At 33.1% G+C, this 22,923-nt stretch overlaps 4 protein-coding genes across 6 annotated transcripts; 3 read left to right on the top strand and 1 right to left on the bottom strand.

Annotated features, from left to right (window-relative positions):
- The first annotated feature begins 5,373 nt into the window (after positions 1–5,373).
- Positions 5,374–8,162, top strand: LOC129284653 (uncharacterized). 2 transcript variants are annotated; one of them, XM_054920181.1, is made up of 3 exons: positions 5,374–5,899; positions 6,224–6,296; positions 7,840–8,162. In XM_054920181.1, exons 1-3 carry the CDS (start codon positions 5,815–5,817, stop codon positions 7,865–7,867), a joined length of 186 nt encoding a protein of 61 aa, XP_054776156.1. In that variant the 5' UTR covers positions 5,374–5,814; the 3' UTR covers positions 7,868–8,162. The 2 variants fall into 2 exon arrangements, with proteins under 2 accessions (XP_054776156.1, XP_054776157.1); XM_054920182.1 differs by having other exon boundaries at positions 5,381–5,899; positions 7,848–8,162.
- Positions 8,163–9,942: 1,780 nt separating this feature from the next.
- On the top strand, positions 9,943–14,576 carry LOC129321375 (uncharacterized). The gene is made up of 10 exons (XM_054967108.1): positions 9,943–10,553; positions 10,677–10,814; positions 11,292–11,480; positions 12,403–12,540; positions 12,684–12,802; positions 12,891–13,023; positions 13,119–13,248; positions 13,391–13,470; positions 13,610–13,744; positions 13,914–14,576. Exons 1-10 carry the CDS (start codon positions 10,047–10,049, stop codon positions 14,145–14,147), a joined length of 1,803 nt encoding a protein of 600 aa, XP_054823083.1. The 5' UTR covers positions 9,943–10,046; the 3' UTR covers positions 14,148–14,576.
- A 1,331-nt stretch (positions 14,577–15,907) lies between these two features.
- On the bottom strand, positions 15,908–18,391 carry LOC129284505 (uncharacterized). 2 transcript variants are annotated; one of them, XM_054920012.1, is made up of 3 exons: positions 18,254–18,391; positions 16,947–17,218; positions 15,908–16,225 (listed from the first exon to the last, which is right to left on the bottom strand). In XM_054920012.1, the coding sequence occupies exons 2-3, from the start codon at positions 17,197–17,199 to the stop codon at positions 16,191–16,193; spliced, it is 288 nt and encodes a 95-aa protein (XP_054775987.1). In that variant the 5' UTR covers positions 17,200–17,218; positions 18,254–18,391; the 3' UTR covers positions 15,908–16,190. The 2 variants fall into 2 exon arrangements, with proteins under 2 accessions (XP_054775987.1, XP_054775986.1); XM_054920011.1 differs by having other exon boundaries at positions 16,947–17,201.
- Positions 18,392–19,613: 1,222 nt separating this feature from the next.
- On the top strand, positions 19,614–21,764 carry LOC129321211 (sugar transport protein 10-like). Its single transcript, XM_054966904.1, has 3 exons — positions 19,614–20,111; positions 20,504–21,127; positions 21,218–21,764. The coding sequence occupies exons 1-3, from the start codon at positions 19,656–19,658 to the stop codon at positions 21,653–21,655; spliced, it is 1,518 nt and encodes a 505-aa protein (XP_054822879.1). The 5' UTR covers positions 19,614–19,655; the 3' UTR covers positions 21,656–21,764.
- Positions 21,765–22,923: the final 1,159 nt, after the last annotated feature.

The following is a 22,923-nucleotide window of genomic DNA, read 5'->3' as shown; positions in this document are numbered from 1 at the left end:
AAAGTAGTTGCACATTTTCTCTTCCTACACAGAGGTGAATAACTTGAAATGCAAAAAATAATGTCCACATTACATTCAAATTTAAGAGGGTCTTTTTGACAAAAACTTTTTACACGAGTATGTTAGAACATTTGAAAGGCAAGATGTAAGAATATTTATTAATAAGAAAAAAATTGTAACATCCCGAAATTTTAAGACTCGAATTTATAAAAATAAAATAAAATAAAATATCTATAATTAAATTAAAATTTAGAATAATTTGATAGAGGTTCAGAGTTTGAATTTTTCTAAGCAAAAGTTTAGTTTTATTTGATTTTTTAACTTTGGAAAAATTACCAAAGTTGACTCAGGCTTTTGTGCAATAATAAAAAATATTGGGTCATTTTTGTAATTTTTTCCAAACTTTTGGATCAGCTTTTATAAGGGAAAAGAGATGCAGAAACGCAGAAAAAAAAAAGGAAAGAACAAAACGCAGAGAGAGAGAGAGAGAGGAAGAAGAAAGGAGAAAGAGAGGGAGTTAGGCTCGGATCTAGGAGTTTTTGCGACCGTTGCGAGCTCGGCTACACGATAGGTAAACTCCCTACTTCAATCCTCTTCTCTTTCTCTTGATTTTCTTCAATTTTTGGAAGAGGAAATTTTTGGATTTTGATCCCAAAGGCTTTATTCTTGTAAGCTTTTGTTTCTTTGGATCCTAGGGAGTATGTTTTGAGTTTCTATATAGTGATCTAATATTTTGAGTGGATAATTGGATGAAAAGAGGTGTTTTGGGCACAAAATAAACCTTGAGAAATTGGGTTTTTGCTCCTCAATGGTTTAAGCCTATTGATTTAGTTATAATTTTGCTATTTGAGCCCAATAAGATTTAAATTAAGGTTTGGTTTTCATTATAAGGGCTAATGGTGAAAGTTGGTGACACTAAGTAAAGGTTTTTAATTGATTAAAAAATTATATAAATTGAAAATTAGCCTAGTGATGGCTAATAAATGGTTTTGGTGGTTAAGTGATACTATGTGAATGGTTGGTTTAATATATGGACCATTAGGGTGGATTATGACTCATTGACCTAAGTTGTATGGTATGAGTTATAGTCTTCATTAATGCTATTTGTCATGATAAGTGATGTGGATCACTTATATGTTGTAGAAAATTGTTGGTGGAACTTATTGAGAAGTAAGGAACAAGCTGAGCCCTATTTTGTACAAGGGGAACCCTTTTGGTATCAAAGAGTTGAGGTAACAGGAGAATTTATATTTTTTATTACTTTGTTTTAGCTATTTTTGAATAAATATTACTAGTTATCATGCATTACATGTTTTAAAAGATTAAATGTGCTTTATAAGGGGTTATGGGGTACTACTTTGATTATAGTGCAAATATTTTCTAATTGTTTAATAACAATGTTTTTATAGAAATGAGATTTATAAATATTATACTACTTTAGAGTGTTGAATGGTCAATACTCAGGAAAGGTAGACAAGAGTAAAAGGCATGATCTCGGTGGGAGTTCACTAATGAGAAGGTGTGGATTTTTGATATTCTATGGCACACTGTCAGTACTCAGTGTTGTCTTACGTATTGTGGGCTCAGTGCACTAAAGTGGTTAGTGTATTGAGTGTTTGACACCTCTCAGTGGGGAAGGGAATCTAACATATGAAGTGTGAGGTTGAGTGCCTAGGCCAAGGTAGCCCTCACATGGAAAGTAAGTTTGGCTGGCCCTGGGAGGGAGTTAGCTTCAACTGCTTAGGATTCACGTCGAAGGGGCATAGGAGGTTCGGTGGATTAGATCATGCCTTAGATTATGTTTTGTGCCTGTGGAGGTACAAGTAGGTATAAGGTTTACCTGCGAGTTAAAGAGTGCCAGGGGGCATTCTGTTGGTCATGAAAGGCCATACCGGCCTAGGTCATGTATTCATGCATTTTAAATGGCTAAATTATATACTATGTTGAATTTATTATTTGTTTATTTGATTATGGTTTACTTTGTAATAATTAATGTAGATTTTGCTGTTACTAAGACTGTGGTTATCTCATCCCTTTCTTTTCAATATTCTAGGTCCAGGCGAAGGATCCAGTGGTGGACGGGGGAAAGGAGCAAAGCTAGGGTTTGCTTGTGATTTGTAAAGAACTGTAACCCCTTTCTTTTGAGCAAATATATTGTAATGTATTTAAGATTAGGGTGCCAGTAGGATATGATTATGTATGTGTGTGTGAATATGTGTAGATTGTGTGCTTGTGTATGAATTTTTGTCTGTTTGTAGACTTGTGACTAGGAAACTTGGTTATGGTGTATGATTTTGATGGATTTACTTAGTAGACCAAGTTTCTATTATAAGCAGATATTTATTTTGATATATATGTGATTTTATAAGCAAATGCAAAGTGGTTGCATTGTAAATGGTGTGCTATGGGCAAACATACACCTTGGATAGAGAGAGTGGGTGAGTGGGCCCACAAGGAGCTCTGAGCCAAGTGAAAATGTTTAGCATATGTATTTATATAAATATATGGTATTTGGATTGATTTGTGACCACTCTTGTATGATTTGTGCATTTTAGGGGTTTAGGGTCCATTTTGGGAAATGGCACCTGGGTGGTCAAATTTTGATGTATGGGGGTTTTCCATCATTTGAATGTTCTATCAGGTGTTTTTAGTCTTATTTGACGTGTCCAAAGTATTCCCACAGGTTTGTAACCATTAGGATAAGATTTGGACAATTTTGAAAATGGTTTTTACTAAAAAGCTGCACTTTTGCATCCGGGTGTCCAAATCTTAATCCGACCGTTGGATTTCTCTAAAATTTGAGTCACAAGTAAAACCTTTTATAAGCTTCGTGTGGGCTTTGGAATCACGTCGATCGGATATCGGACGGAGAAACGACACACTCCGGAATTTGATCTGGAGGTGCTGTCATGACAGCATTAAATTGCTGTCATGACAGCTGCAGTGTTGATTTTATAACTTACACAAAATTCAATCTGTCTGTTGGATCTTTTCAAAATTTAGTATGCTAATAGTATTATTTAAAATTGATATGTGGGATTTGGAATCACTCCAATCGGAGGTCAGATGATGAAATGGTGCACTCCGGAAGTTGGTCCGGAAGTGCTGTCATGACAGCAAAAATAATCAAATTTTTAACATGTCTAATTTTAAATCCGACCGTTGGATCTTTTTGAAATTTGGTATATTTATAGTACCCTTTGAATGTGACGTGTGAGCTTTAAAATCACTTCGATTGGAGGTTGAATGATGAAACGGTGCCTTCCAAAAGTTGGCCCAGGAGGGCTGTCATGACAGCAATTTAATGCTGTCATGACAGCATCTTTTTCTTTCACTTTCGTCTAGCTTGCTTCCGCGTGCTATGGGTAGAACCTATAATTTTTTTTAAAGGCTTTAAATGTTTACTTTGCAATTGTGTATTTGTTTAGTGATTTAAGTGGTTTGTTTTTTAAGTTGGTTTTAGGATTAATTCCTTAACCACACTTAGTTTATTTGAATTGTGTGATTTTTGGATAACACTCGGGGCAAGTGTTATAAAAATACACCGGACAGAGATATATTGCATTCATCAACAAACAATAACTAATCAATGATACCAATTAATTTACAGTCCAAGATCAACTGTTTATTAAAAAAGGCTGCAAGTTATGAAGTAAAATGGAACCCTCCTGAAATAGGATGTGCTAGACTTAACATTAATAGATCAATTAACATAAATGGAGTTGTGACTTGTGGAGGCTTGATTTGTGATGCTTATGGACATTAAATTGAGGGATTTTTTAAATATTTTGATTATCATTCAAGTGTGGCTAGTGAACTACTAGGCATTTTGAAAGAAATCAAGCTTTGTTGAAATACAATACTAACCAAAGTTAATATCTATTTAAACTCTTTAGAAGCTTTATCCTTATTCAATACAACTTTTTCAAGAATTATTTTTATTCTAATTATATTGAGAAGATTAGAGATTTCACTATAAAAGATTGAATAATTACTTTTGACCATATGATAAGGGAAGCAAATAGATGTGCTTATCTACTTGCTCACCAAGCATTTAATGATAATCTTGAATTAATAATCTTTCATGAACCACTTTCTATGTATATAAATATTATTTATTTTGATATGATTGAATACTTTTTTGTTGTATGGATTTTCTGTGGCCATATACTAAAAAAAAAAAGAATTACATTATATTTGGAATTCCTAGCATATGTGTATTTCCTAATCCGTCAGGCACTTGCAGTTGTGCTAGCCGGTGACAACCACAAAAATCATTGTCATGGAAATTGACACTGAAGCATCTAGTTAGTATACTTAGTGACATTGATACCTAATACTTTTTCTATTTAAAAATATAAGGTATTTTTAATCAAATCTCATTTCCTAATAAAAGTAGTTATTTACTTTTAACTAATTCTATTCTTTCATATTTTTCCTTATTAAACACCCTACAATAAATATAAAGTTATTATCAATAGGTGTATTTTTTTTAAAAAGTAATGATTACACCTCAAAAGATTAAAAATACCTTACATTTTTGAACATCTAACTCTTCAAAAAATACTTTATATTTTTTAACGAAGAGAGTATTTTTAATTATTAGCATCATATTATGGCCTCTCTCTCTATATATTTAGAAATAAAAAGACTGATGTTGCTTGCGTGAGAAATTATAAGATTTGGAAGCTTGGAAAAAAAAAAAAAACATATGCCGTTGCCAAAACATGATAACATTATAGAAATTAAGTATATTTAATATTGTTAATATCAAATATCTCAATTTATAAAATATTTTTAGATAAAATTACACAGTTAATTAAATACATTTTATTATCTTAATTTTTTTAAAGTAAAACTATAAACATTTAAAAATAATTTTTTTATTTAATCTCTATTTATGTAAGAATATTAATAGAGAATATATAAAGGAGATACTTCCTTTAATCCTATTTATAGGATAGAAAAAAAATATTTTTTTAATTTTATTTATAAATCACGTTATTAAATTTTCATCATAATTTTTTTACTCTTTATTGAATGTCGGAGGGAAAAAATATATTATTAAAGTGTGTATATTTAATATGGTAAGTTAAGAATTTGTTAAATTTTAAAATAGAGTTAATGAGTTTTAATATTTTTTTAATATTGATAAGATATATTGAAAATAATTTATAAATAAGATTAGATGAGTAATATTAAAAAATATTAACAAAATATTATTTTTATTGAAATTTTTTATATTTTTAAGACAAAATCTTTTAAATGTATTTTATAAATTGTTATAAATTGAAACAGAGCGGTATTTGAAAGAAGGATTAGTTACCCTAAAATACTTTTGTGGGCGGTTACACAACACTCGAAATAAAAACCTTCCAACAAGGGGATGCGAGAAGCCAGTCAATGTTGGCTCCTCGGTAAAACAACAAAAGAGGGAAATTGCACCTGACAACCTCTGGTAATCAGTAAATTCGTATCCTCTCATCTGTTCGATTATTTGCTCATCTACTCCCTTTTCCCCTCTCCGTCTTTTTGAATTTGATCACCTACCCTTCAACCATTGTTTCTCTCTTTGGGTAGAACAAGGCAAATTTAAACAATTTAGTTTTCGAATTATTGTTTAAATTCGTGGTATTCTTGGTTTTCCTTCGTGACCTTCTCCAGGCTAAGGTCCTTCGTGTTCGATCTACCTCTCCCATTGTTGTATTGGCCCGGTTCTGGGTATCAGCACTGCCCTCCCCCCTTCTTTTAGTTTTGTTTGTTGAGTTGTTTCAGAGGAGCTTGGTTGACTGAAATTTGCTGCTTCGAAAGATAATGAATTGGGTTCAGCGCAAGATCTACCTCTACAATGTCACTTTTGGGCTTTATATGCTGGATTGGTGGGAGCGTTATCTTTTCAGTATCCTTTTCCACCCCTCATTTTTCTTTGCGTTTTTACTACTTTATTTGCTTCTGAGATTCCCCCAAGACACAAAAGTAGAGCTTCTATGTTAGCCTGTGGATTGAAAGTTTTAACTTCCATAAATGGTATTTCAACTGTATTTGGAAAGTGGGTTTGTCATGCTCTGTAATCTTAAACTAGTGGACTGGACCTATTTTGTGGCAAAGAAAGCTGAAAAGGTTGAAAACACACACACACACACACACAAATTGAGGCATTTCTTGATTTTGTGACAATCACCTCTGTTGCAGTATTGCATTTGTTAGTTCCTAATTTTGCCAGATACTTTGATGATTGTATTAATGTGGTTCGTGCTCTACAATGGGTCACGATATGTTACAGAATTCTTCAAGAGGTAGTGTGCACTTTGCTTCTGCCTTCTGCATCTTTTTAGCTGGGTGCCTGCAGAGTGCAGAGCTTCTTTAATTTCTAAACATTCATGTCATTTACTTGACTGCATCACTGTTTGATATATGTTTAATAAGCCCATGATGATTTTTATGTATGAATTATGCTTTTAAAACATTAATAAGTTCTTGTCTGATTTCATATTTTTGTTAGAATGTTGAGAATTTCTTGGGTGTGTATTCCTTACATCTGCTTTATGTTTGCATCATTACAGGATAAAAGCATAACAAGTTATTTGTAATCTGTTTTAACCTATTTGAATGACACCATTTTGTTTCTCCTCCTTTTCCTTTTATATTTAATAGTTAGGGTACTCATACAAATTTACCAGCTGCGTGAATTCCAGGAATTCATAAATCATGAGTAGAAGCATATTGAAATTCATGGAATTCACTGTTATTAGCGGTGCCTTTCTTCTCCAATTTATACAAGCGAATTTATTATCATCATTTGTATTGACTAATTGTTTGGCTTTATGTCTGAATCTCTTTTGAATCATTCCTAAACCATGTAAGTCAACCTGAGTTCACATTTAGTAGTTATTCTCTATATTTTCATCATTTAAAACTACGACTAAATCATTTCTAGGTCTGTCCAGTTCTGGTTCTTATACCGAGAAGATACTTGATACTCAAGTATCATAGTTTACATTCTGTCATGTAAATTAATCTACTTTCATGTGCATAACTGTGACTAAGGTGTTTGCCCTTTCAGTGTTGAGGGTGGATTGATGGATAAATTACTTTATATTCATCACTTTTAGTTTCGCTCTTTAACTTTGCAACTAGGAACTGAGAGGTCATTGCTTTTTCCCTCTTTCCTGTTATAATTCTTAAGTTGGATCTTGCTGATTGAGATATTTATTTAAAAATCCTTATCATTGATGTATAACAAATGCGCAATGAGATCACAACATTTAGTGCTTGAGTGATTAGGAGTTTCTAAACTAATTGATGTCCAGTGCAGCTTTGATCATCACCAATCTTTGTTTTGAAATCTAAAACTCAATCTATGAATCTCTGCAATTCGAGAGAGTTGCATGTTTACTGGATCCCAATGTCCTCTGTTCCCATTGATATCACACAAATAAGTGATCAATGTTCTATCCTTGTAAGCTGAGCGGGTGAGAAAAATTCTATATGGGCATAGAAATTGAATTCAATATCGATTTTGTTTCAGTTGAAATTAGATGAAAAGGTGAATGGCCAGTTAGTTTGATAATGACTACCAAGGTGCTTATTACTTTACTTTGTAAATGAACTGAGAAATGTCTTGAGATTTTGCTTCAAGTTGGAAAGGAATATCTTCATCTGTTGAACTGCTTACAATCTGGTGTCTTCATTTGTCTGTTTGTTCATAATGTTATTAAACGTTGTGTCTTGACAATACTTCTAGGAACCATGCCTTGTTTTTTGAACTCCCCATTGAGATTTGATAGGGTTGGATATCTGTTCACTTCAATATATGAATTTGTGTATTTCTTTTTTAAGTATTTCAGGCATGTATGGTGAGAACTGAGAGCCAAAATCATTCTCATGGAAATTGCCAATAAGGTGACTTGGAGATCTGAGTGTTGCAGCCTGCATAACTGTAATATATATTATTCGGGAATAATTTGTTTGTAGCAAAAAAAAAAAAAAAAGAATGGGACTGCATGAATTTCCTAGGCCTGCAGAAAAGACTGCATCTCCCCCATGTTGTCTTTGATGAATTTCTTAATCACCTGTCTCCCCTTATGTAGTGTGGCCATTTATGGGGATGTTAAGTGCCATTCACATGACTTGGTTAATTAATCTTTTATAATTTTTTGAGACGATTCTTTTTATTTTGGGTGAAAATGAATTTCATTCAAAAGAATATACTGCACAAGACGGGGATTTGGCGAAACAAAAGAGAGCCCAATCAACCACCGAGGTTTTAGATCAATAGCTAGGGTTGATCTCTCTTAATAAGAGCTTTTGAATTTGAGCTCTAGATATGTAATGGTGATTAGATTTTTGGCGGAAGGTATACCTTTTAAAAAGGTATTTGTATTCTATCAACCAGATTAGTTTAGATCATCTAGGATACCCAAGTGAGAGTTAAAAAAAAGAAAAAACAGAGAGAGTGAGAGAAAGAGAAGCAGTACATGGGCCTTGTTCAAGAAATGATTCCAGATGATTTTGCCGTGTGATGGGATGAGCAGGAACTAGGACTCCAATCTCCATTGCAAAAAGATTCCTGGATTCTTGATCCCATAGCTTCCAGCCTGTCACAGGACACTTACCTCCTGTGCATGGGCTACACGTGGCATCACCCGTCATTCCTCGTTTCAGGCTGTGTTTGGCGTTCAGTATTTTGATTGCCTGACTGGCAACTGGCTGTGTCCTTTTTGTGCGTAGTTGTATTTTAAACTTAATTCTGTGTTTGACCATAATAATCCAGAATAACTTTTTTCACTTTTTTCAGCGTGCCAAAAATTTTATTTTTTTTAGAAGTTTTGTCTTTTAATATTTTCTCTCGTTTTCTCTTTGCCCAAACCAAAAATTAGTTCAGGCTCAAATCTGGAAGTTTATACAAGACATTTTAGTTTCACCACCTCTAATTTATAGTCACCCCAAAACAACAAACTTATTAAAAAAAAGAAAAAACACCAATAGCTTCGCTTAAAATATAGAAAAAAAAACCTCTACAGCATACCAACATGGATTTTTCTATTCATCATTATCTTTATTACCATTACCAAATAAATTGACCCTGTCGAAAGGTAAGAGATGCATCTACCCTTAAAGAATGATTAAATCCTAGGAATGATTGCTATGATATATCATATACATTTTTTAAAATGAAAAAAAGACTTAATAAAAACGATTATAATTATCGTGTGCGAAATCTTGAGTTCCAATTTTATGTAAAAGTCTTATACTTGATTAGACATGAATATGCTTGAATTATAAAACAATTTGCAGCATGCATGGTTAGAAGATACTCCTTTTATTAAAAAATATAAGATATTTTTAATTAAATTACACTCTTAATAAAATAGTTACCTATTTTTCAATTAACTCTATCTTTTCATATTTACTTTCATTAAACCCCTACGATAAATATAAAATTATTATTAATAGAAATTTTTTTAAAAAAAGACAATAATTACCCTTCAAAATTTAAAAATGTCTTATATTTTTAAATATTTAATTTTTTAAAAAATGTCTTATATTTTTAAATTGAAGGTGTAGAGAATAAACTATAAAGGCTAATTTTTATTTTTTTAAAGATATTTATATAATTTTAAAAAATAAAAAATATATTTATATTTACACTATATTTTATGTTCAAAGTTTTGTCAAAAAAAAACCTTTTGACATATATATAAATTTTTTATATTAAATTTAATTTAAGTTCAAAAAAAAAATGTTTTTAAATCAATGTTCAATGGATCATGTTTTGACTGGACTGTTGAGTTGACACGCGTTGAGGTCCTATTAGCCAGAACACGTGCTGCCCGCCTGCCCCCGTTTGTCAGCTACTTATGGCATTAATGTAATTCAATTTCAAAAAGAAGGTCAATTATAAGAAGTCAACGCCTTAAATTTTCCTTTTCAACTTCCTCCAATTTCTTCTCCCTGTGCTTCCTGGTTTTCTCGTTTTTTCCGAAGCATTTCCTGCTTGAAAGAGAGTAAAAGAGACAAAGCTTCAACTTTCTTTGCTCGCGACAATGGAAGACAAGCATGCATCTCTCGAATCAAGCCCTAATGAAGCAAACGGTGTCCATTCTGCGAGTCATAGCGTCAACAACAACAGCGACCATGGATGGCAGAAGGTCACCTACGCAAAGCGACACAAGAAGACCAACGCCAACAACAACAATAACTCTCATCCCCTGGCGAATTCCAACGGTACCTTGGCCGGTGGTGCCGACAACGTTTTCCGTTCAATCGAAAAGCAATCGGAGGACCGCCGCCGGCGAATTCTAGAAGCACAGAGAGCGGCCAATGCTGGCTTTGCTGATGTTCCGGTCAGATCCAAACAACGGGCTGATTACGATGACGAGGAGGATGATGATGACGATAATGATGGTGCGGGGGCTTCGGCGGAGAATGGGAAAGGGGAAGATGGGAAGAAGGTAAAGCCAAAAAAGGTGAAGAAGCCGAAGGTGACTGTGGCAGAAGCGGCTGCGAAGATCGACGCTTCTGATCTGGCGGTTTTTCTGGCTGATATATCGGTGGGCATCTTAATTGGTTACTGGGATTTGAATTACGCGTGATTATGGTTTTGTTTGGGTTTGATCTGTTGGTTTAGAGAGGAAATGCATGTTGTCTGATTTTATGTTTGTTTTTATCAATAGACATCCTACGACAACCAGCAGGACATACAGATGATGCGATTTGCAGATTATTTTGGACGTGCATTTTCTTCGGTGAGCTCCTCTCAATTTCCTTGGATGAAGTTGTTCAGGGAGTCGACCGTGGCTAAGATAGTTGATGTGAGTTACGCATTCTTCTTTTTCCTCGTTATATGCATATTCATTGTAATAACTGTGATACTGAATCCTATGGCCCCAAAAAAAAAAAAAAAAACTATGATGCAGAATTGAGAATCCGGGAAGTTTCAATATATAAATCTAATCTAATGTACTGAAAAATTGCGTCAGAAGGCCCTAAACAAAACCTTGATGGCACACATTTCATGCATGCGATTTCATATTTAATTCTTCATCTATAATGAGAAGCATGAGCCATCGGCAGGATTTCAAAAAAACTGTTTCTGCTCATATTTAGACCATTAGGCTCAACTTTTCTTGGTGTTATGGCAAGAGATGGTATTCCAAGAATATCTGATCATTGGCATTCAGCATTTAGGCCCTCTGTTATACGTGTTATTGGAATTTGGTTTCCGTTATATACTTATGTTATCTGATTTTTCTCCTCGCAAGTTAATCAGTAAATGCATATTTTGCCAGATTCCTCTCTCTCATATATCTGATGCGGTATATAAGACATCAGTTGACTGGATCAACCAGCGTTCTTCTGAGGCACTAAGCTCCTTTGTGCTGTGGTCTGTAGATAGCATTCTTGCCGATATAGCTAGCCAGCACACTGTAGCCAAGGGCTCAAAAAAGGGTTCGCAACAAGCCACCTCAAAATCTCAGGTAAATTGATACTGACTTGTTCATTTTAATATGCATCCTAATATGCATCCTAATATGGAGAGAAGATTAACAAAAGATGTAACAGACGACAGCATATGTACAAATCAACTATCAAGAAACAAAGAACAAGTTTCTTTATTGCAAAGATGTAATAGCCAGTGTTACAGTTTAAATGTAAAAATTCAACAAAGCTCGAGTATGGGACTGGGTTGAAGGAATTGTTTTAGCGTTAATGTGAAGGTGCGAGTGGCTAGTCGTGGTTTACAGTGTGGGAATTGATGAGGGACTATAAAGAATTACTGATTTCTTCTGAGAAAAGCATTTTAGACTGCATTTTTCTTCATTACTGACTGAGATAGGATAAAGTAATGAAAGAAAAGTAGGGTTATGACTGTGAGATATTGCCTGTTTCATTAACCGGTAAACTTGTGATTTTAATCAAGTTTTTGGGTTTAGCAAAAAGTAAGTTTACATGTGCTAGTCGAGAGGTTTTCCTGATTTAAACTTTGATAATCACATGGTTTTATGAACAACCATGATTGGAGCACCTTGTTCTGGGGTTTACCTTAGGGATGTCAACACCTTGGTTCATTGGGCTGGCAAAAAATGAAACTTGTATTTTCTTCTAATTTCTAAATTGATCATAATAATCTCTGCACCTACTAGTGAAAACCAATAAAAGTAGTAAGTTGAATTTCATTTTGACAATTGCTTGTCCTTGCCAGTTTCCATGCCATTTCCTTAGACCTTGTTGGTTCTGTGACCTTTTGCTTCATTGATGATGGGTTCCTTCTCTTAACTAAGTTTCATCCAATGTTTGTCTGATCAGGCGTAGAATTATAAATGTAAATATGGATCCCCCTACCCTTTCCCCAAAAAAATTTCCTCTGGTCAATTGACAATGAATTGACATGACTTGCAGGTTGCCATATTTGTTGTTTTAGCAATGGTATTGCGACGGAAGCCTGATGTCCTAGTTACTCTATTACCCACGTTGAGGGAAAATGTGAAGTATCAAGGGCAAGATAAACTTCACGTGATTGTTTGGATGATAGCTCAGGTATATGGTAGATGTCAAAATGGGATTTTATGAAACGCGTGGGATAAACAAGTTGAATAATCTATTAATCTCTTTAATAGAACTGTTGCTTCTTTATTTTCCTTGCCATTGCCAATGCTGATTAATGCCTGCATTTCGTATAGGCTTCAGTGGGGGATCTCTCAGTAGGATTATATGCTTGGGCTCGCAATCTTCTACCCATAGTGACAAGCAAAAGTGGTAACCCACTATCCAGAGATTTGATTTTGCAGCTGGTGGAAAAGTATGTAAACATAGATGATTTCCTTTCAATCGTTTGTTACAATAGTTTTTATCATCACCGCTGTAATTTTTTTTTAATTTGATGGCAGGTTTTTGTCTGCCCCAAAAGCTCGGTCTATTTTAGTAAATGGTGCTGTAAGGAAAGGGGAACGATTACTTCCACCTTCTTCATTTGAAATATTGATGCAAGTTACTTTCCCTGTATCTTCAGCTAGAGTAAAGGTAGTTTTTCAGTTGGTTTTGGTAATGTCAGCTGTTATATGCATCATTGCTCAAAACCACTGAGACTCAATGTCAACGTGATGGGTTTTCTGTAGGCTACTGAGAGATTTGAGGCTGTATATTCCACCCTGAAAGAGGTGGCTCTCGCTGGTTCCCATGGAAGTAAAGCAATGAAGCAAGCTTCCCAACAGATATTCAATTCTGCAATCAGAGCAGCAGGGGAAAGTATGCAAACTTGATATTTTCAGTTTTATCATGTTTTCTTTTGCTTTTTTTTTTTTTTTACCAACCCTTTCTTTTGTTGTTTTGATGAAATATTAGAGAAATAAATATGTTAGAGGTGTTCTTTAACATAACTATTTTTCAGGAAATCCTGAGTTATCAAAGGAGGCAACTAATATTGTCATATGGTGTTTGAGCCAAAGCTCCGAATGCTACAAGCAATGGGTGAGCCGTTCTGTGCATAATTATACTTTTCAAGTTCTTGGAAGGTTTTTGCATGCTTGCTCTGTGTTTTTCTCCTTCCTTTTTAATTGTTAATTTAGTTTTTATTAATTGAGTCTTACTCTTAATTGGTTATGAACAGGAAAAAGCTTATGAGGAGAACCTAGAAGCGAGCATTTCTGTTCTGAAAAAGTTGTCTGACAATTGGAAGGAAGAATCTGCAAAATTGTCTCCTCATGAGCCACTAAGGGAGACTCTAAAGAATTTTAAGCAAAAGGTAGGATCTCATTCCTCTATCAGCATGGTATACTTCCAATTTGATGCATCTGGAATCAGTTAACAATCACTCTGATGGACAGACTCTTCCGTTTTCATTTTTTTGATTATTGGTATACATAAAAGTAGCAGCATGACTGAAATTCATATATAAAACTTTTTGGCTGCAGAATGAGAAAGCTTTGGCTTCTGGAACTGATGCTACTCAACAAGCACTCTTCAAGGATGCAGATAAATATTGTAAGGTAATCTTAGGAAGAGTATCTCAAAGCCATGGGTGCAAGACATGTATGACCTTCACAGTCATTGCTTTGGCTGTGGGTGTCTTTTTTCTGTCCCCAAACATGGAGTCTTGGGATTTGAAGAAACTGTCAGAAGCTTTCAACTCTCATAGCGGTTTTTGATAAATATTCTGCAATACAGCAGCTGGTTGCATCAGACGGGGATTTTCTTCGCAGCATATGCCTTTCTCGGGTAAAGTAGTGCAATTGCTTCAAAGAGAAAGTGCAGATGGGATGTTGTACACTTAGATTGAGAATATGAGGCCAGCACTACTTGTGGTGCTTACTTTCCTCTCGAACATAGGAGGAAGATCGAATTTCCAACTTGTTAGTTTTTAAATTAAATTTCTGCTTAGCAGGGTTTACTTTCTTTCATAGTTTGACCATTTAGTGTTTCATTTAATTTTCTTGTACCTTTCTTCTGGATCTCCTAAGTTAAGCTTTTAGCATTGCAGAGCTGGCACAATACACAAGTAAATTTTGTATTCTGAAGTGAGTTTTAGTTGAATCAGAAGAATTTTTACGACCCAATACAGAAGAATGTTCTGCTAATTTTACACTGTTATTTCTTACCAGCTTACTCTGTTATCTCGTTTGCCCTACTCTCTTCCTGTTATCCATTTTTTCCTTACTATTGTAAGGTTGACGTTACTTTATAAGCGTGACTTTTCTGTTATTGTATTCAACAGTTTTCCTCTTTTATCTTTTGTTTAAAAATTGCCAATGACAGTGTTCTTTGAAATGTTGCATCTATTTGTGATAGTTGCTCCATAAAGAGGTGGTGGGTCAAAATTGTAGTGTCCCTGGTATTGTTTCCGTGTATTTTGCTTTGAGATTAATGCAACGTCTATCTATTCAGTAAAAAATAAAAAATTAAAATATACATTTAATTCTTTAACTTTATAAAATATTTTATTTTATTCTTAACTTTATAAAATATTATTTTAATTTTTTAATTCTAATACTATTAGTTTTATTCTAACAAATTTTTACATTAAATATTCAAATATTGACAACATTCTCAAAAGATGACAGATTAATTTTAATTTTTTTAAAATAATAATAATTAATATAAAAAATAATTATTTAAAAATAATAATGTTAAATGTTAGGGTTAAAGAATTAAAAATATTTTATAAAATTAAAAAATTAAATTTAAATTTAATATAAAGTTAAAAAAGTAAAAATATATTTTAGTCAAAATAAAAAGATCCGGTTTTTTTTTTTTTTTTGGGGAGGGTTTTTTTTTTTTGGGGGGGGGGGGTGTTGGTTTCACAATAATGATTGCTTCATTGCTTGCCAGCTTGCTAAATATCGAGTCTGGTGGTCAAAAAAATGTCTTCCAGGGTACAAATTATATTCTCGAGTTTTTGTTCACGAAAGTTGATAAAGATAGATTATCTGAATTTGAAGATCTAATTCCATCATAATTTCAAACTCAATTATGTGATTTTTATTAAAACAATAATTAAAATGTGAAAATATACGTAGCAATAATTTGTTTCTTTTTGGCCAGACACTAGTAGCAACGTTCATTGCTTGGTCCGACCTTGAAAAGGAAACAAAGTCAGAATTGCGTTAGAAAGATATAACTTGTTTGGCTTCTGTTTCATTTTTTATTTTTCAAAATTATCTTGTAATATAATTTTTAATTTTTTTTAAAACAAAACAAAATGAAAATTTGTTCAATTTTATTAATTTAAAAACATTCTTTAAATTTAAAAATAGGTTGCTCTGCTAGCAATGGGTGCAAAAGAAAAGGTTGGAAAAGATTAGTAAAAACTTATTTTTCTCAAATTATTTTATATTTTGAAACAATAATATATCTCCAACTTTGTTTTATAATTTGGGTTAGAGAAAGTATGTTTCAAAAACAAGAAAAATGAAATGAAGACATCTTTAAAGATGTTTATAATTTTTGTTTTTAAAAATAAAAAATGAAAACAGTTTTAAAAACAATTAAATCTAAAACATTTATCCAAATGACTTTTTAAATTTTTTTTGCTTTTAAATACAGGAAACAGTATTTAAAAACAAAACTAAATGCTCACTAGTGGTCTCTTGTAAATACAACTCGCCGTGGAGGAAAACAATGATAAATCTACACTACACCATGAATTCTCCAAAAGTTTGGAAACTGAACATTGCATCAAAGTGCAGAAGCGTCTATTTGTCAAACTCCCATATAACACCTCCATCTTCTGCAATGCCAAAACCCAAAATCTCAGCAATAATCCTTAATTTCAATTTCAAACATACAAGAACAAAATCACAAGCCTTCCAACAACTAAAACTTCGCCATTTATATTGTATGAACTCCAAGAGGTCAAGTGACGATATATGAGATTTTAAATGGAAATTTAGGCGTGCAAGAATCCATTTCTGGAGGCTTGATCTTAAAATAACTCAGCAACACTAAGTTTTGTATCCTATTTAGTGCTTGAGCCTCTATTTTCTTGGGACTACGGTAAAATAGAACAGTTGATCCTGATACAGCCTTTACAAATGAAAATAAACTAGCTACAGAGTTAATATATAGTAAAATTACATCCTAACTTGCATATTGGGGTCATTCCGTTTAGAAGCTGGAGATAACACGCACCCCTTTGGGTAGAATAATTTGAAGCAAATAAATAGTATTGTTCTAAGTCTACTACTGATGCATTATGACATGAATTGCAGAACGAATGCTCATTAGAATTTCTACCTGTCTAGAACTTGAATGCTAGAGATTAATGAACTACAAAGCTATTTTTTTCACTATCATATTTCCTTTAATCCAAATAAGGAAATTCGAACATCAGATTATTATGACAAGTTATGTAGCAAATGATATTCTTCCTAGGCAAGAGGTAACCTGTCAAGGAAAAAAGAAATCAATTTAATTGTACCTAGCTTTGATAGAGAAAAGATGAAATATACCTTTAACTTTCTTGTTAATCCAGACCTCCAAAAGCATTCCTGCAGCAATACCACCAGCTATGCATGAACCATAGAAAGCGATAGCTGAAGGTAGAGACCGTCGAGGAAGGAAATAGTAGTCAGGGATTTCCCTAACTTTTTTGGGGAGACGCTTCTTCAAAACTGGCTGAGCACTAGGATTCTGTTGCATTTCACCACCAACGGCTTTCCAATCCACCCCTTTGAAGGGGTCTTTTGTATCTTCAGCTCCCATTACTGCATGCAGATGCAAGCTTCGTTTTAAAGCTTTCAATTAGCAACTCAAAGCAAATATAATTAGTCTGGTATTTACTGGGAACAAATCCACGAATAATCATAACAGTGAAAAAACTAGGAATAAAAAATATATGAAACACCATCTGCTACCATTCAACATAAATTACCGTTACAGTCATCATCACTAAGTTTCATTAAAAATGTAAAGAATTCAGTCCAACTCATTTTGATACAATCCAATGTATAGTGGTTAATTGATTTTACGACACATGGTTTATGTTTATGTTTAGTTGGAACTGTGTATTTGTTAATGACCGTGAACAAACCCAACACAAAATACTGCTCAGCTGCTAAATAAGAACTTGTATGGTCAAATAACCATTTCAAATGTCAATATCAAAAGTTCAGATGTAGAAGTCTTCACAGAAAACGTTAATAACAAAATTTGAGGATCTTTCCTCAGGGAATGCACATCAGAGTGCCAAAAATAATTTTTACCCAGGATTGCTCAAGGGACTGACAAGTAACATATACATAGGCGGACCTAATCTCTGAAATATGCATAGTTGATATAATACCCTTTTAATTTTTGTTCCAGATACTTTGACACAACTCGAGCCAAGTCATTTACAAGATCATACATCACAAATACATTGAGAATTTCGAAAATTGATGATAATATAAAAAGATTAATAAACAGAATGCCAATACACAACAAATCCAACATTGCAAAACAACGATAATCCAAATCATACAATTCGCTAGTAATCAGAATGAAGAGGGAAGGAGTATAATAGCCAATTACACACCATTCAAGCAAAAACTGTCACCAAAAAAAAAAAAAAACTCAACATGTGAATATTCCCAAATTCAAAGGCGTCAATATTCAACGATTACACAACCAGATTCAAAGCCAAATTAAAATGAAAAATTTAAATGAAAGCAAGAACAGCCACGCAGGGAACCGATGACGAGGGAACCAATTCAAATCTAGATTGAACAAATCAAGCTGACCGGATTTTGGGAGTAAAAAAAAGCCCTAGGATTCGTACCTTCTTCACTGCTTGCCCGAGAACAACTACGCTGGGCTGACAACGGTGGACGGCGTCCGGCGGAGTATGGAATGCTCGTTCGTCGACGAAAAGAACTGGATCCGCTGCTCACGAGAAGGTTTTTACCGGGGTTTATAATTAATTTTAGGAAAAATTTGGTACAGGTCGAAAATTAATTAGGGAAAATTAATTTATTCTATGAAATAAAATTTATTTTATTAATATATTCTTAAAATTTATACTTAACTCTTCTATATTAAATAGTATTAAAAAACTCTTTCATATCAAATAAATTTTTACGGGAATTTTTATTAAACTCTTTGATATATTAAATATACTTTTATTTTTTTTTACTTTTTTCATTTTCATTTTTCTAATTTTATCATGCTCAAATTTTCAATCTTTTTAAATAATTAAAAAGAATTTTAATCTTTTTTTTATTGTTGAATTAGAGGAGAGAAATGAAATTGACTTAAAAAAATAAAGTAGATAAAAACATATGTTAGCCCATAACCTTATATTAATACAAAATATAAATGAATATTATATTTAAAGTCTAGATAAAAACATTGTTTATTAATTATTATACTTCTGGTGCATTAAAAAACTAGTTGCCATTGTTATATACTCCCTTTTCATCTTACAAGAAATTTTTTTGATGTAATTTGATAGTCTTATAATTTTTGAAAAAAAAAGTTTTATTAATTATGATTATTTTAATATTAACTTTGATAATTTCACTCTTTAAATAAAATTCCTTCCTCTTTTTCTCTTATTAATGAAAGATACTTTTAAAAGTTTATAAAAAAATTAAGATTGAAAATTGTATTAAGTAAATTTTATTACTATTTGTTATTTTACCCAAAAAAATTATAAATTGAAAAAAAAAAAGGAAATAGTAATTTATATTTTAGTTACAAATAAACAATTCTAATTTTTTTTTACTATATACAGGTGTCCTTTTATTGAAAATAATGTTATTTAAGAAACAAATATTATTATATTATATTTTATTATTATTGTTTTGTTATGTTCATGTGCACCCCAACTTTCTCATTTGAATCACCGAATATTATATTTCAATCCAAATTGCAATTTACATATACAGTTGAAATTTTAGTTATATCTTTCTTAACAACTTGATCTTTCTATGGGGACACACACAGTACACATGACCGTAATTTGAATAACAAATTCAGGTAACAAGAACCCGAAGTTAGGATATTATGACTGTCTGATACGTTTAAAAAGGTAAAATCTTGTCATATCGGATTATTGTGCATGTCTGTTAGAACATCCTCTCAGTTTCATATTTTATCTTCCTTCCAAGTCCTATATATAACACAGCGAATTGCAGAGTAGAAGGCAAAAGGCAAAAAGTAATTGTAAATTACTTCAGAAAATGGGAGGAGGAGCATTTGTTGATCAAACTGAAGTCAGAAATTATGAAGGAAGAATCACAGTTTTTGTGCTAGTCACTTGCCTTGTGGCTGCCATGGGAGGTCTTCTCTTTGGTTATGATCTGGGAATTACTGGAGGAGTGACTTCCATGGAACCTTTTCTGGTCAAATTCTTCCCATCAGTGTATAGCAAAATGAATGGTATCAGCCATGAGAGCACATATTGCAAATTTGACAACGAAATGCTTACCCTGTTCACTTCTTCTCTCTATCTTGCTGCACTGCTAGCTTCTTTCTTTGCTTCCATTACCACAAGAATCCTTGGTCGTAAACCTTCCATGTTCCTTGGTGGATTGTTTTTCCTTGCTGGTGCATTATTGAATGGCTTTGCAACCAACATTGGAATGCTCATCATTGGCCGTCTATTGCTAGGTTTTGGTGTTGGATATTGTAATCAAGTAAGTTACTCTCTCTTATCCTATTTATAAAGCGAGAAAGAATGTTTTTTCATGTCTTATTTATAAGTTATATTATTAATTTTTTATCACAAATTTAGTTAGAGAAAAAAAAGTTATTAAAATATGCATATATTTTATATATAACTACTTGATTGGGTCAAATTCAAACATTGTTGTATTCATTGAGAAAGTTTTTTTAAACATTCTTTTTGTATTTAGTTGAAAACTTATTAAATTCTTTGATAGAGTTACTGAATTTTACTGTTCTTCTTTATTGGGTGAAAGTGATTTATAGGACTAGATGGACCAGCATTAACGCTTTTGAACTTCCAATTTTCAAGCTAGCATTGAAATTAACTTGTTTTTCCTCTCTCTCTCTCTCTTCTTGATAGTCTGTTCCGGTGTATTTATCTGAAATGGCTCCAACAAATATCAGAGGAGCACTCAACATGGGGTTTCAAATGATGATAACAATAGGCATTTTGATAGCAAACCTTATCAATTATCGGACTGCTAAGTACCAAAATGGATGGAGAATTTCTTTGGGTGTGGGAGCAGTGCCTGCATTTTTGCTGTGCATAGGATCTCTTTTTCTGAGTGACACACCAAACTCAATGATTGAAAGAGGGAAGCGTGATGAAGCTAAGGCTATGTTGCAGAAGATTCGAGGAACCCAGAACGTTGATGAAGAGTTCCAAGATCTCATTGATGCAAGTGAAGCGGCCAAGCTTGTGGAACATCCATGGAAGAACATCTTGCAAACAAAATATAGACCTCAACTCATTTTCTGCTCTCTCATTCCCTTCTTCCAACAGCTCACTGGCATCAACGTTATTATGTTTTATGCACCAGTCCTCTTCAAAACTATTGGCTTTGGCAGTGAAGCATCTCTCATGTCTGCAGTTATCACCGGATTAGTTAATGTCGTCGCCACACTGGTTTCCATATTCTCTGTTGATAAGTTTGGGAGGAGGATTCTGTTCCTTGAAGGTGGTGTCCAAATGCTTATTTGCCAGGTATATTAAATATTTGATGGCTTACATGTATTGAACCTCTTTGTTATTATAATTACTGATCAGTGACATGTCTCTGTGAATTGATTTTAGGTTCTGGTGGGAGTGATGATAGCTGTGAAGTTTGGAATCAATGGTGAAGGCTCATTGAGCAAAGGTGATGCAAACTTCATATTGTTCTTGATATGTGCATATGTTGCAGCATTTGCTTGGTCCTGGGGACCATTAGGTTGGTTGGTGCCAAGTGAAATATGCGCTCTTGAGGTCAGATCTGCAGGGCAAGCTATTAATGTTGCTGTGAACATGTTGTTCACTTTTGCTGTTGCCCAAGTGTTCCTCACCATGCTTTGCCACTTGAAGTTTGGCCTCTTCTTCTTCTTCGCCTGTTTCGTTGTCGTAATGACCATTTTCATTGCTCTGCTCCTCCCAGAGACAAAGAATGTCCCTATTGAAGAAATGAGCAATGTGTGGAAGTCACATTGGTTTTGGAGGAAGTTTGTTCCTAATGAAGATCATGATGCTAACCCCTGAATTTGATGAATAAAGAGCAGAGAAAAGTCAGCAAGTTAGAAACTTATGTATGATAATGATCACACACCACTTATTTGTGGTAACATTATATATCTCTTCAAGTGTTGTATGACAGGAATATATATATATATATATATATGTATGTATGTATATATGCTTTTAGTTTTTGACAAGTAATTTGTCAAAACTCAAAATTCTATTTTCTTACTCGTTATTATTTAATAGAAAATTTCAATAGATCAATATCAATATTATTGTCTAGAGCAAACTAGTAAACTTACACAAAATAAAACACTTTCAAAAACTATGAATATCAAGCACAAGAGGTAACTAATGACATCTTGTAGCCGTTACTCTCCTGAATGATCTTTATGACATTGTTGCTTATTAACAAAAACTCAAGCCCTCCCACAAAGATACTAAATCTGTGTAGTTAGTTGTTCATAGATTGAGGACCTGACCTGATCTTCAAAACTAATTGATCTGAAAATTTTCCAATATGACCTTTGTATCTCCATAAGTTCAAGCAATTGCATAGGTATATGGAACAAGCAGTTTCCAAATCTTCACTCCAGCCTCATTGTTGTCAATTTTTTTTTTATTCTATTGTCTCATATCTTGTTGTATATTCCAAAACTCAAATTCGAAATATCAGAATAAACTAATTTGATTCCTTGATCAGTCTAGCCAAGTGTATCTTGGTTGCTAATATAATTTCCTAAACACATACCTCTACTATTACTTTCATATTATAGGCAATCTCTCCGGTTAGTTATGAAATGACAGTTCATTTAATAAGGTTAGTTGCCAAAAAAAAAAAATTCTGAGATAAAGAGAACCAAGGCATAAAGGCTGTAAAATTCTTTCATTGATTTCTTTAACTGTTCAATACATTCAGACCATATTTATAACTTGCTTATTTAGTTATTTTGATGGGTCTCTTCTTATGGGTATGAATTTGGTATTCATACTAACCAGCAGTGACGTTTATGGAACCAATCTTTGTAATGTTCTTCCATTTGTTAAGTTTCGTTTCATTTCATTTTGTTCCTTTTTTTCCTTGAAAATAGAAAATATTTTTAACAGATTAAGACAGTCTAATAATAACTTAAACTGTTAAAAATTTATGCAAAATAATTTATAGCTTCTCACCAAAAGCAGAGAGAACTGAAATCTTTCACAATGCGTTGAAATGTTCGGGTTTTCAAAAAGAAAAAAGAAACCTCAGATAGAAGGGAGATGCCAACTACATAACAAGCTACCCGTTG

This window comes from Prosopis cineraria, unplaced genomic scaffold, assembly GCF_029017545.1.
Source record: "Prosopis cineraria cultivar Desert tree isolate PC_DT_omini unplaced genomic scaffold, ASM2901754v1 PC10, whole genome shotgun sequence".
NCBI classification, from domain to species: Eukaryota; Viridiplantae; Streptophyta; class Magnoliopsida; order Fabales; family Fabaceae; genus Prosopis; species Prosopis cineraria.
This window is presented reverse-complemented; position numbering and strand designations above follow the sequence as displayed.